The following is a 14,809-nucleotide window of genomic DNA, read 5'->3' on the forward strand; positions in this document are numbered from 1 at the left end:
CCTTGGTCTCCCAAAATGCTAGGTTTACAGGTGTGAGCCATTGCACCGAGCCAGTGTAAGACTTCTGGATGCTCTTTTTCAAGATTGTTTTGGATGTTCTAGGACTTTCTGTATTTCCATATGAATTTTATAATCAGTTTGTTAATTAAAAATGCACTACCACCTAATGGGGTTATAATTGGTATTACACTGTATCTGTATATCAACCTTGTAAGAACAGGTATCTCAAAAATATTGATTCAGTCAGTTAATGAACATGGTATATCACTCCATTTACTTACGTCTTCTTAAATATCTTTTGACAATGTTTTATAGTTTTCAATGTATACATCTCTGGATAAATTTATTCCTAAGTGTTACATGGTTTTTGATGGTATTGTAAATGAAATTCTCTTGAATTTTATTTTCCAAGTGTTTACTGATATTGTAAAAACATGTTTATATATTGACTTTGCATCCTGAGGCCTTGTTAAATTCACTTATTAGTTCTAATAGTTGTTTTCCAGTATCCTTAGGATTTTAAAAATAATTATGTCATCTGTAGTATATATAGTTTTATTTCTTCTTTTCCAATATTTATGCTTTTTTTTTTTCTCTTACTGCATGGGCTAGGAACTCCAGGTACAACGTTGAATAAAGGTGGTGAGAATAGACATCCTTGCCTTGTTCCCAATGTTGGTAAGTTCAGAATTGCATTATTCAGTAATAATGGCAGCTAAAGGTTTTTGAAAGATGCCCTTTATGAGACTGAAAGAGTTCTTTTCTATTCTTAATTTGTTAAAAGTTTTTGTCTGTCAGGAATGGCTGTTGAATTTTGTCAAATGTTTTTCCTGTATCTGGTGAAACGATCACATGCTTTTCCTCCCTTTGTTTAATATGGTAAATTACACTGGTTGGTTTTTTAATGCCTATACCAAGATTATATTCCTAAGCTAAACTCAACTTGGTCATAATGTATTATCTTTTTTTATATAGTGACTATAAGTCAATGAGATAGAAAACAGAATTATGGATTTTTTGTTTCTATGTTCATGAAGTTTATTGATCTGAAATTTTGTTTTCTTTTTGTGAGGGGCAGATACATAATGTCTTTACCAGGTTTTAGAATCAGAGTTCTGCTAGCGCCATAAAAAAAGATGGGGTACAACACCAACAGTGAACCCTAATGTAAACTATGGACTCTGAGTGATTATGAGGTCTCAATATAAGTTCATCAATTGTTACAAACGTACCACTCTGGTGTAGGATGCTGATAATGGGGCAGGAGGTATATGGAAAATCTCTGCAACTTCCTCTCAGTAACATGAAAAGGAAATGAAAAAACAAAAAAGAAATACGGGAAGCATTCCCTCCTGTATTTTCTCAAAGAGTTTAAGATTGGTATTTTTACTTTCTTAAATATTTGGTGGAATTTACCCACCAGTGAATCTATCTGGATCTGGAGTTTTCTTTGTGGGGGAAAATTTTGATAGCGGATTCAGTTTCTTTATACATATATATATTATATACATATATATATTAAAAAAACACACACTTACTAATATTTACTGTTTTGTCTTGTTTTCAGTTTGGGTACATTATATTGTTCAGGAAATTTGTCCACTTTATCTAAGGTGTCAAGCTTACTGCATAAAGATGTCCATCACTTTCCCTTATTATCATTATCATTGTAATAGATAACCCATCTTTCACTTTTGATTGTGGTAATTTGTGTTCTCTTTTTTTTTTACAGATCAGTCTACCTTGAAGTTTATTGATTTTGTTTATCTTTTCAAAGATCAAACTTGCTTTGTTAACTTTTTCTGTTTTCTATCTCATTGACTTTCTTCTACTTTGTTTTTACTTTGTTCTTGTCTTGTTTCTTAAGGTAGAATTTTAGATATTCCTGTCTTACATGAGCATTTAAAGCTATAAATTTCCTTCTAAGCACTGCTTTAATTATTGCATGGGAAAGAATTTTGCCTTGCCCAAACAGAGGTCTGGCTTTGTCCCTGGCTCAAAACCTTGAAATTTCCTGAGTAACGGCAGTGTCTTTGTTATTTATGGTGGGTCCCTCAGACCGCATGATATGGTTTGTCTGTGTTCCCACCCAAATCTCATCTTGAATTCCCACATATTGTGGGAGGGGCCTGGTGGGAGGTAATTGAATCATGGGGGCAGGTCTTGTGATAGTAAGTCTCACGAGATCTGATGGTTATTATAAGGGAGAGTTTTCCTGCACAAGCTCTCTTTAAGATGTGACCTGCTCCTCCTTGCCTTCTGTGATGATTGTGAGGCCCGCCCAGTCTTGGGTATGTCTTTATCAGCAGCGTGAAAACAGACTAATAATACACCACACCTATAGGGAGTTTATGCTGAGGGATGGCTCATGATGCACGTGTTTTCCACCATTTCTAATCAACTTGGTCCTGTTTCCAGGGTAAAAACTTTCCAATGCACTCCCTTAGACAGGGCAATTCCTCTAAGACAGCTCTTTGAATCAATGAACTAAAGTTTGTCTGGCGATACTTCTTTAGTAGACGTTCAGGCAAAATCGAGTTTAAAGACTGATTTTATGAACCCAAAAGACTAAATTGATCAATGCTAACTATACACCTCAGTGACTTTCGGCAAGAAACTGCATATAATGCTGCCAAAGTGCCAAATCTGGCACTTGGCAGTCATCCACTAAGATGATTCTTTGTGCCATTTTTAGAAATCAATAGACTATTTTTTGGCCAGGTGCGGTAGCTCATGCCTGTAATCCCAGCACTTTGGGAGGCTGAGTCACTTGAGGTCAAGAGTTCAAGACCAGCCTCGCCACCATGGTGAAACGCCGTCTCTACTAAAAATACAAAAATTAGCCGGGCATGGTGGTGGGTAATCCCAGCTACTTGGGAGGCTGAGACAGGAGAATCACTTGAACCCGGGAGGTGGAGGTTGCAGTGAGCTGAGATAGTGCCACTGCATTCCAGCCTGGGTGACAGAGAGAGTCTCCATCTCAAAAAAAAAAAAAAAAAAAGAAATCAATAGGCTGTTTTTAAATGTAGATCAGATGAAACATCGATGGTAATATTAAACAATAAAAAGAAGAACAGATACTATGTTGCAACTTATAAATAAAAAAAAACACTCTGTAATGAGCTTAATATACGTAGAAAACTATTCAACCAAAATTTAAGTAATTAGGTCAGGTAGTATTATTTAGATAGAATTTATACATTCTTTTAATTAAGTCTGATGAGATGTTAAATGTTATACTCTCTGGTAATTTTTTTCAAAAATAAGGCATTCTCCACTATTCTATGTGTCTTCATGATCAATCTACCTTGAGTTGCTTAAGGCAAAAAGGATTAAAATATTAAGAATGAGGCAGAAAGTTAATCTACATTCAATGACTACTTATTTATGAATGAATGAATAAATGACAGGGTCTCTGTCGCCTAGGCTGGAGTACAGTGGCGCGATCTCGGCTCACTGCAACCTCCACCTCCTGGGTTCAAGTGATTCTCATGCCTTAGCCACCTGAGTAGCTGGGATTACAGGCGCGCGCCATCAGGCCTGGCTAATTTTTGTATTTTTAGTAGAGACGGGGTTTTGCCATGTTGGCCAGGCTAGTCTCGAACTCCTGGCCTCATGTGATCCATCCGTCTCGGCCTCCCAAAGTGCTGGGATTGCAGGCATGAGCCACTGCGTCTGGCTTAAATGACTGCACGTGTAAATTCAATTAAAATTAATTTTTTAAGATACAGAAATGCCAATTAAACATTTGCTACATAAAAATAAGAACATGTTTGATATCTTTAATTTTAAATCATTTTTATGTAACAACTATCCAAAAATGATTCCTTCAAACCTTGGTTATATAGGATTTCTTTTGTTCTTGATGGGAAAATACCTAGTCGCTACTAATTGCTATGCTCCCCTTTTGAGTACACAAGTATTCTTTTGTTGTCTGAAAAATAATCTTAAGTCTATTGCAAATCTAACTTTCTATTCTCACATTAGACCTTTAAAATCCTCATTATTTTATGAGAATTATCTTTTAGGGTTATAGTTTTTACAATGCTAAGTAAATTTATAATGTTAACTATGTAATATAGTGTTTCAGCTTCTGTTTGTAAAAATTATATAGTCCATCAAATTACCTCTGACAGTAATTCTAAGAGTTACTAATTTCAGTACTTTTTAAAAACTAAAGTTTGGGGACATTTCATTATTGCCACATTATAACACCAATATGGTAAATTTGTTGAGACCAGTGAGCAACATGGTGAGATCCCATCTCTACAAAAAATAAAAAAAAATTAGCCGGGCATGGTGGTGTGTGCCTACCATGCCACACACCAGCTACTTGGGAGGCTGAGGCAGAAAGATCGCTGGAGCCCAGAAGGTCGAGGCTGCAATGAGCCATGATCACACCACTGCACTCTAGCTGGGGCAGCAGAATGAGACCCTGTCTCAAAAAAATAAAAATAATAAAAATATGGTAACTTTATGCTGAACAACTTAACCTCTAGTGGAAATTTCTTCAGATAAATGTGAAATCCCAAATTATTTTGATATTTATTTCTATCGTATTTGTGACATTTTTCATACTCACCTTTTTTAGATGGCTTGGGTGGTACAACTGGGCCAGGTTCTATGTTGTCATAAAAATTATTCATGGCTTTTGGATCAAAGTTTCCTATAAAGAAAGTAAATTCATCAGGCATTTAAGAACTCTTTTTTCCTGTTATTTGATTTTTTTTAAAGAAAATATGTAAATAAAACACATAAGAAGGGAAAAAATGTTTTCCAGGATTTCAAAATTCATTACATAATTCTATCCTCCCAATGAAATTGTGTTTTCATCGCTATGAGAAAAGACCCAAGAAAACCACTACACAGATGTATGTCTACAATGTATTACACTTAAAGGAATATTTTTCTAATTGTAAGGCTAGTCTCCTTAGGCAGGATTAGGCATGTGGGGCATTTGGGGAGATAAATGAAGAAGAGAAATGAAAGGATGGTTGAACTGTTTTCTCTTTCTGCTTGTTTTGATTTTTAATGAACAAACTGTGAGAAAGAACACTTAAATAATGAAAGCTTACTTTCATATTTTTCATAATTTACCTTAAAAATTCATTATAAATTGAACTACAGAAAAAGCCAAATATAAACATTTACAAGGATTAATCAAGTTATATTTTGAGACTACTAAGCAACCTCAATAAATGTGAAATAACATCAGCAGTTTATGTATTCTTATTTTCAAGAAAAGGAGAATCTTATACTAAGTGTTAAATGTTTCCTACAGATTTATCAATGATAAAAGGTGCCAATTTCAGAATAGATAGAACAATACCTGAGAATTTTGTCTTGCCACAAAATTTTCACCTGTCTGTCTGTCTTCAAATGTTCATTCCCTGGTCTAGTGCCTGTATTTCAGCCACATCTCCTGCTGTGTCTCCTCCAAGGTTGGTTTTGGGTCCTGCCTTCACTTCTGTGAACCTATCACTGTGCTCTGCTTGTTCTAAACGATTACGGTTAACTGTAGCCATACTTATTTATAGAAGATGCTGTATGGTACTAATACTGATAGTTTAAATATATTAAATCTCTTCATTTCCAGATCTACTTTTTTTTTTCCCAACAAGTTTTCCTTACCAAAAATCACAAAAAAGCTGGTTTTCATCAAATCATGCACTGATTTGCATCTATTCTAAATGCTTATTCCCCTGCCTCCCCCCGTCACCACCGAAAAAGGTTCAGATTCCTTCCCTAGCTTAAAAGTTTAGATTGGAAACTCAGTATAAAAAGTTTTCTGCAGTGTGGAAGAGTAGAATTTAGTATAAAATGGATACATTTAGATTCGTTATGAAAAGAGATTTAGAAATGCCTAAGTATCCCAAAGAGCTCATTGTCCAATGCAGACAAAAAACACAGCTCTTTGCTTATAAAACCTTAATAGTGGTTTCCCTTGCAGGCCCTTTCACAAATGTTTTATCCACTTGAATATGCTGTTTTAAGATAATTTTCTGAAAATAATTGCTGTGATAGCTCATAAAAGCCACCGTGCTATTTGATGTATTAATTAATTGAATCTTTTTATGCTTTAAGAAGCTGCATATGTATTTCTTTAATTACTTGTTACAGCTCATGTTCTGATTTCTAGATCACAAAAGGCTTACTATAAGTATCCTAACCAAATGTTTTACTGTTTGTTTTGCTCCAAAGACCACACAAGTAAAAAAAATTGATGCAATCTTCTAAAATATAGTAGCAATAGTTTATGTAACCCCTACATCATGCATAGTAATTCTTTGATTGCTTCAAGTTAGTGGGCTATAGAGTGACTAGGCTTCTGAAAATAACTTTAAGGGTACCTGACTAGATTGCTCAATTCTCACATTCAAATTTGCTTCTGTCTGTTGTTCAGATAATGCCGTGTCTTTTGGGTTCACCTGCCACTAATCTTTAATCTCTCGCTCTTCGTTTTTTAGACCGAGTCTCTTTCTGTTGCCTAGGCTAGAGTGCAGTGGTGCGATCACGGCTCACTGCAGCCTTGACCTCCTGGGCTCAGGTGATCCTCCTGCCTTAGCCTCCCACGTAGCTGGGATCACAGGCACACACCACCACACCTAGCTAATTTTAAAAAAATTATTTGTAGGGATGGGGTCTCCCTATGTTGCCCAGGCTGGTCTCTAACTCTTAGGCTCAAGTGATCCTCTCACCTTGGCCTCCCAAACTGCTGGGAATACAGGCATGAGCCATTGTGCCCAGCCTACTGATTGTTTAATCTTGCCTAAAAATGGCAGTGAGATATTTTATTATATACTCTTAAGACACTGTAGAAAGTCTTAGCTGCCATAATCAAGAAAAGTTAAGTGTGGGGGATGGGGGGCAGGAAAGCTGATTAATACACAGAATTAAGAAAAATTACACGTCAACTTTAACGTAACAAAACACTTGTATATAGCTATATTTTAAAGTTAGTTAGATAAAGACCTAATTTTTACGTGTCTGTTGGCTGGGGTTCCATATTGTATTTCTTACATAAACCACACCCATGATGACCTACAGCAGAGGTTGGCAAACCTTTTCTGTCAAGGGCCAGATAATATTTTAGACTTTGTGGACCTGTGATAGAGTCTCTGTTGCAAGTAGTCAACTGTGCTGTTGAAGCACAAAGGCAACCATAGGCAATATGTAAACAAATGGGCATGGCTATCGCTCCACTAAAACTTTTATTCACAGAAACAGGCAACAGGCCCTAGTTTGCTGAACCCTCATCTATAATTTTGATTGCTTTAGAATGGAGCAAGAAAGATATTAAGAACACTTATAATGCAATTTGAGTACAGAATCCTTTTAGACTTTTTTCAGTTGTTTTCACCCATATCTAATTCACAATCCCTATTTTTTGAGTGATTTGCCTTTGGCTTTCATAGAAAGAGCAGCTTTCTCCTTCATGTCAGTTTATGAAACATTAAATTGCAGAAATACAATAACTGGCATAAACAGGTTTGGGGACAGAATCAACTCTTGGTAAGCAGACAATTCAACCGATGGGAGCAATATTCATGGGCCTACCAGAATGCAGCCTACTAGTCAAAAGTATGCAGCAGCTGTGGACATCAGTCAGTATATTTTCCACAGAAAATGAAGACCATCTCTAATCTGGTGAGTTGGGTAAATGAAAGTTTAAGAGAGCTTCTGCTGTAGTATACTTCTGTAAAAAAATCCAAAAAACTAAAACTATGATTATAGTTGAATGTTTTCACATAACATAACATGAAAAATAACATATATAGAGTTTATTTTAAAACTGAGAAATCTGATACTCTGATTTGGGATCCCTTTTTACAGATATTTTAGATGTCTATCACATAATATGAACTCTACTAAGTTTTAGAATTAAAACCCATCAATTTATAAAATATTCACAGTAAATGACAAAAAGAGGATAAATGCAAAGTAACAACATAGAACAGTCTAAATGATAAGAACTTGATGAAACTGCCGAAGTAAAACTATTTTTTCATCCCCAAATCTGATCCATGACCATGGGACAGGGGGATCTCTTTACCAGGATTGTAATCTTACGGATAAAAACTGTCTCTTAAATCTACAAAACCAAAGTTATTGCTATTTAAGCAGCTTAAAATACCACACTATTACTTATGGTTTACCAAATAATCAAGTCTATACCTCTAGATTGAAGGAGGTCAACTTCTTTCAGTGTACAGTCAACATTTATCTGGAGTTGTCTGTTCATGCTTCTCAATCTTGTCATTTCCTCAGGCTAGTAAGAAAGGACCCAAAATAGCAATTGTGGGAAAGTCATTATCAAGCCCAACATTTAAGAACTGCGTTTCATGTTAATTGTAATGATTGGGTATTACCAAGAATACGGCCTTAGTCCATAAGAGGGCATGTTTAAGAAGTCCTATGTATATGTTTTTAAAGGAATAGTTGGGTAAAATGGGGACATCAAAATGGCCACATATAAACAAAATCTGCATATAAAGTGGCGAGCTGCAGTAGTGGACTGTGTTCTACCATACAAGATACTACCATTTTAATCATAGAGCACTGAGAATATTTTGTGTCTATGTTTTCATGGTAAGGGAAACTGTAAGAATCAACCTTTTAAACGAGTCATGTCCATGATCTTAGTCTTGTCCAGCCTGGTAAAAATTACAACAGTACGGTGTTTACCAGAATTCTCTCATTCCTTCTTCTTAACAATCCTTTAAGGTAGGTACTAATATTGTGCCCAGTTTATAGATGAGGAAACTGAGGCACAGAGCGGTTATATAATTTTCTTAAAGTTATAAAGCTAGTAATTGGTAGAGCCAGGATTTATATAAAAGACTCCTATATAAATTCATATATAAATATTTTTGTCATATTTTTTCTAGATTGAAGGAGGCAGTTACTCTAGCACATGAAAACTTCAGAAACAAATGAATTCCATTTGTTCCCCAACTTTGTTTTCTTCTGCCTCTACCTCTTCAGGCCAGCCCACTCCTTAGGCCTTTCAGGGGCACATATGAGGCACTGAAATGTGAAGAGAGTCCTAATCTTCCATTCAGTAAAGCTTTTTGGAAGCCTTTACTTCCCATGTCATCCTTAATTTCTTTATTTTTATATATATGTATATATATAAATATACATATATATGTATAGTAAAAAAGTCAAAGTTTAGAATCTAGAGGCTGAAATACTGAAGCTTTCAGCACGGCCCAGGTATTAAATACTAGGGTGATTTTAACTATAACATATAAAGTGAAAAATTAAATATCTGCTACTATAGGAAGACAGAACAAAATCCTATTCTGTTAAAAACATGTACTTTGCTAAACGCTAAATATGTTAATATGCCAGTGAAAGAAAAATGAGCAGAAAGGATATCTTAATTCATATGGTGTTAGGAGGTATTATCAGAGTAACTGAGAATGCCCATTAAATAAGCAGGTATCAAAGTTTAAAATAAGTGATAAAAGGCAGAATAGCTACAATTCCACAGAATGCTAGAGGAACAAAAAAAGTCGTTTAGAAATATTTATTATGGACTGCCTTTTCTAATTCCTATGGGCTAAAACTATGTGACATTAATGTGTAAAATGCTTTGCGCCTTGCCTATCAAGCAATATTCAAATAGTTTAAAATATATACTTGAACATTTAAATTAAAGATAATGTAAGGGCTCCAAACAGTGATGCTATCTTCCTAGGAACACATGGAAGAACCTGTCGGGAAAGTCAAGCACCTGAAAAGGATTATCTATTCCATAGGTTTTAGGGAGTTGGGGGCAAGAGAGATGTTTCAGCCACAGTGGCCCAAAACAGTGAAGCAGCCACCACACAGTTGCTCGTAACGAAAACATACTTTCATCAGGCCGGGTGCAGTGGCTCACTCCTGTAATCCCAGCACTTTGGGAGGCCAAGGCAGGTGGATCACTTGAGGTCAGGAGTTTGAGATCAGCCTGGCCAACATGGCAAAACCGTCTCTATCAAAATACAAAAATTAGCTGGGCGTGGTGGTGCATGCCTGTAGTCCCAGCTACTCGAGAGGCTGAGGCACGAGAATTGCTTGAACTGGGGAGGTGGAGGTTGCAGTGAGCCCAGATTGCACCACTGCACTCCAGCCTGAGCAACAGAGTGAGACTCTGTCTCAGAAACAACACACATACTCTCATCAACAGGCTCATTTCCAAAGATAGTAGAACCACTCGATCTTACTAAGGGTTTATCAGTAAGATTCCTATGTCCTTTTTCATATGGCTTCTGATTAAACTGAGGGGGAAAAAAAGCAGTTTCTGAGAAATTACTGCCATTTGTCAAAAGTAGTTTTCGTGCAGGAGGAATTTCAAAATTGGGTATGTATAATTCAAAGTTGTCTGTAAGATAACAGGATGTTTGTAGCCAACATTTCAAAATAAAAAATGGTAAGCTTTTTTTCCAAAGCTGGCATAGACCAGCGTCAAAGACCACTGATGTTCTTTGGTGGCTGGGACTCAGTTATGCCTCTGGGACTCAAAGCTGTGGGATAGTCCAAAAATGTAATTAGAACAGGAAGAATGGGGGGGGGAATAACTTGAGGGAGGGGGTAATTGGCAGCTTTCTGCATATTAAAATCTTATCCTTCAAGGTAAAACTTAAATTTCCCCCTCCTCCTTGAAACTGTTCCATCTATAAACTCCATAGGTAAAAAGCTAACATTTCTATCTCAAAACTCTGAAAGTACTTATATTGTTACCATTTAGCTGGTCAACACTTCTGATTTACTGCCTTATATTTTCTCTCACACACAAATACATATAGACTCACAGATATACCTATCTCATTTCACATACAGATCTAAGAGATGACATCTTTGTCAGCATTTAATATAATGCTTTGCAAATAACAGATTAAGGGAAATGACACCATCATGCATCTTATATCTTGCACTTCTGCTCTCCTTAGAAAAAGATTATTTCACTGTTATTCTAAGTTTCTACAACCTCCCTCCCCCACATAGCTGGTCACAAATGTGCACTGCAGTATCATTAGGCAAGCAGCTTTCTAATCAATTTTGTATATACTGCCTGATAAGCAGTTTGTTTGAAAACCTGAAGGTAGCGATGTGTGCTTTAGTAGCAAAAATGTCAATTCTCCACTGGGTATTCCTATACACAAGTGGGACAATGATAAGGCTAGCCATCTACTGTTCACATACTTCATGCCAGGCTTATTACATACACTGTCTCTTTATCTTGACAATTATTATAATGTACTTGCTATAATTCTCTTTTACAGCTAGGGAAAATCAGATGCAGAGAAATCAGATATAGCCAGTGAGCGCCTGAGCAATTCTGACTCCCAAGCCTATGTGGGCTCTCTTTCCACTATATCATGGTTCCTCAAATGAGCCTTGATGAGCAAAATGGGAAATCTGACTAAATGATTTATTTCTTGATTAATTTCCTACATAAGTATAATCTTATATATGTTCAAGTTCAAAGGAAGTCAAAGTATAAAATGCTTCAGATTTATGTGTCTAAACCTCAAGCAAAGTTGTCTAGTATTTTGCAACCAACACATATTTTATAAGAACACTTACTATTTGTTGGGCATTGTGTAAACTGCTTCACATATATTACCTCATATAATCCTAAGAAAAATCCCATAAGATGAGTACTATACCACACATTTTATAGATAAGAAAACAAGCATAGAGAAAGTTACTTGTCCAAGGATACATGAGTGACAAATAGAAGTAGGATTCAAACTGGCACCTGACTTGAGAGCCTACTCACGGTCTCAACCACCACGTACTGTCCCTCTGCTGTGTACTACAATTGTCCTCCATTTTACACTAGGCTTGGCAATGGAAACACATGGGAAACACTTAAATGTCTTATCTCTCAGATGTTAGCACCCACATGAACTACCAATTTCTCAATCTGGGGGATGGCTACATGGGGGTTCATTATACTATTTTATGTATCTTTGAAATTATAATAAAAGTTAAAACTAAATTACAGCCCAGGGCAGCAGTTTCACCAACTTCTCTTTTTCCTTTCTCAAGAAGATAGATCGGGGGCCAGGTGCGGTGGCTCATGCCTGGAATCCCAGCACTTTGGGAGGCCGAGGCGGGCAGATCACAAGGTCAGGAGTTCGAGACTAGCCTGGCCAACATGGTGAAACCCCGTCTCTACTAAAGATACAAAAAATTAGCCAGGCGTGGTGGCACACTCCTGTAATCGCAGCTACTCGGGAGGCTGAGGCAGGAGACTCGCTTGAACCTGGGAGGCGGAGGTTGCCGTGAGCCGAGATCACGCCATTGCACTCCAGCCTGGGTGACAGGGTGAGACTCTCCGTCTCAAAAAAAAAAAAAAAAAAAGAAAGAAAAAAGATACATCAATAAGAGCTCTGATACAAAATCTGGGGCTTTTTTCTTTTTTTTTTTAGTACTAACCTATGCTACATTAGACAGTTCTCCACTTCCAATGAAAAACAAAAAAAACCCAATATTTTATTTAGCAGGGATTATCACACAGCAAGTAGTTGCTAAATAAAATGTATATGATTAAAGAAAATTACTATGCTAAGAAAATTTGTTTATGCTTTACAGGTACCTAAAGGTTTCCAAAGTACCCAACTACCACGGGTGGATTCCCATATGGGTTATGTCCTTCAATATCTTCCGCAATCAGAGGATTCAATTAAGATTTCAAATGGAGAAAATGAGGCAGAAATTTGATTTATATTAACATCACCTTTCCATTAAAGATAACTTTGTTATTTTCCAGTGCTTTAAGTAGTTAAAATCTTCCTCTTCACTTCTAATATTGACTATACACGATATTACAAAAAAGTCACTAAATTAGTGAATATGCCAATTTCTCAAGACTCTCTCTCTCAAAAACTCCCACTTGTTCCCTGTTACCAGCAGAATAAAGTTCAAGCACCTTGACCTAGCATTCAAGGTCAAAGCCCCAGTTAACCTCTGTTAACTCTTCAGAAATCTCATGCTTATGCCAGGGAATTGTAGTTACTGTCTCCTAAAAGTCACTCTCCATCTTGACTTCAAGGCTTCATTACCTTATTGTTCTTTTCTCTTCTAAAATGCCTTCCCCTTTTCTCTCTGCCTATTGTTTAAGGCAATGGTTCCTCACTCCTTTTTTCCTCCAATGTAATAATCTTATGAAAATCTGATGAAAGCTATAGACCCACTTCCCATATTAAACACACTTATGAAACTCTGCATATAATTTCAGAGAATTCACAGATCCCCTTTGAAGCCAAGAACCTCAAGTAGAAACTTCTCTATGAGGGAGTGGCTGCAGACATGCTGACTGCAAGAGGCCTGACATATGCCCACTTCTCTAAACCTGTAAACTCAGAGATTGCCCTAAGCTTAGAGAGGGTAGGAAAATGAGGAAAGGCTTCATGGAAAAAGTAGAGGTTAAGTTGAGCCTTGAAGAACAGAACAGACAAGATTTACACGTGCAGAGGTTTTTAGAAGGGCATTCCAGCAGGAGGATTAATGTAAGAGCAGAGAAGTGCAATGAATCTGCACAGAAACGAGTTGATGTATAAATTCCCTCATTACCCGTGAACATATACAGCACTTACCACACTGTATTATAATTATCTGTTGATGTATCTATTTTTCCCACTGGTAGGTATGTACTAAGCATCTAGCATAGTACCACATTGCATAAACTATATGCACAAAACTGCTAAATGTTGAAAGGTGAAATGATAGGTTGGATCATCGCTTGTGAAGTCACAAGATTTTAAACATGCTTCAAAATTCTCAGTTGTTTGGGATCGTTAGAACTCATATATATTAACCAACATGTTAAAACTATATTATCTGAATCTTTTCATTAGAGCAGTTACCTTTAAGACTGCTATCAATCAATACTGTTATCTCAGTTTCTACAATTATTTATACTTAACAAAACTGCTCTGCCTTAAAATATTCTACAGTTAACACTTCTCCAAAATTCATATTGATCTAACTCATCTGAATTAATGTACTTACAAAAATAATTAATTTTAAATGTTTAAAAAATATATATATCATATGCTTAGAAGAATAAATGAATACACAAAGAATAATTCATCAAATTTTTGGTCAGGGTGCACTTTTCATTTCTATTTTGACAGCAATTTACAAATAAATGAGATGCTATACCTTGATTATAATCGTCAGTGTTTGAAAATACTGATGAGCCTATGGAATCTGCATACATGAATTATTTTGATGAGAACTACTAAAGGCAAAAGTCCTTCATCTGTTGTTTTTTAAAAAAGCAACAATAACAACAACAACAAAAAACCGGAACTCTGCCAGGAATAAAACCTAAAGAAAAATAAATGACCTGACAGCCAATATCCCGACCCTCCTATTAACACATCCTAACAGATCACTTACCGTAGGGATCGCAGTGGTGCAGCTGACTCTTCTGAGCCGTCTCTGCATCAGGTCATGCTCCATACCGTTAACTTCAGACTTCAACCGCTCTAGCTCCTCTTTCTCAAGTTTCAGTTGCTTTGCTAACCTCTCCATCCTTGCTCGTTGATGTAACAGCAAGGCTACAGCATTATAGATAATGTCATTGCAGAGAACAACATTGAACAAGCGACTGGAAAATTTCGATATGCACTGCTAATGTATAAAAGACTCATTCAACTTGGGGGTTGGCATTTACTCTCATGTCTTTCTAATGCTATGCTGCCTCCACATCTGCTTCAATTTAGCCCTCTGAATGCAACCAAAGTGACATCACCTGAACATCCCTCTTGTTCTATTGTCCTAAGATTCTCTTTATACTTATGTGTGT

General features: G+C 36.4%; 1 protein-coding gene across 8 annotated transcripts in view; it reads right to left on the minus strand.

Annotated features, from left to right (window-relative positions):
• TAB3 (TGF-beta activated kinase 1 (MAP3K7) binding protein 3) overlaps positions 1–14,809 on the minus strand; it is a 61,340-nt gene that overhangs the window by 10,921 nt on the left and 35,610 nt on the right. For 4 of the 8 annotated variants that reach the window (XM_008970950.4, XM_003817704.4, XM_055106294.2 and 1 more), the window contains 3 exons: positions 14,401–14,561; positions 8,176–8,269; positions 4,583–4,666 (listed from right to left, as the gene is read on the minus strand). In XM_008970950.4, the coding sequence (XP_008969198.1) occupies positions 4,583–4,666; positions 8,176–8,269; positions 14,401–14,561 (339 nt within the window). The remainder of the gene's footprint in view (positions 1–4,582; positions 4,667–8,175; positions 8,270–14,400; positions 14,562–14,809) is intronic. The other 4 variants (XR_010111254.1, XR_010111253.1, XR_010111255.1 and 1 more) reach the window with 2 other exon arrangements.

This window comes from Pan paniscus, chromosome X, assembly GCF_029289425.2.
Source record: "Pan paniscus chromosome X, NHGRI_mPanPan1-v2.0_pri, whole genome shotgun sequence".
In the NCBI taxonomy this organism is placed as follows: domain Eukaryota; kingdom Metazoa; phylum Chordata; class Mammalia; order Primates; family Hominidae; genus Pan; species Pan paniscus.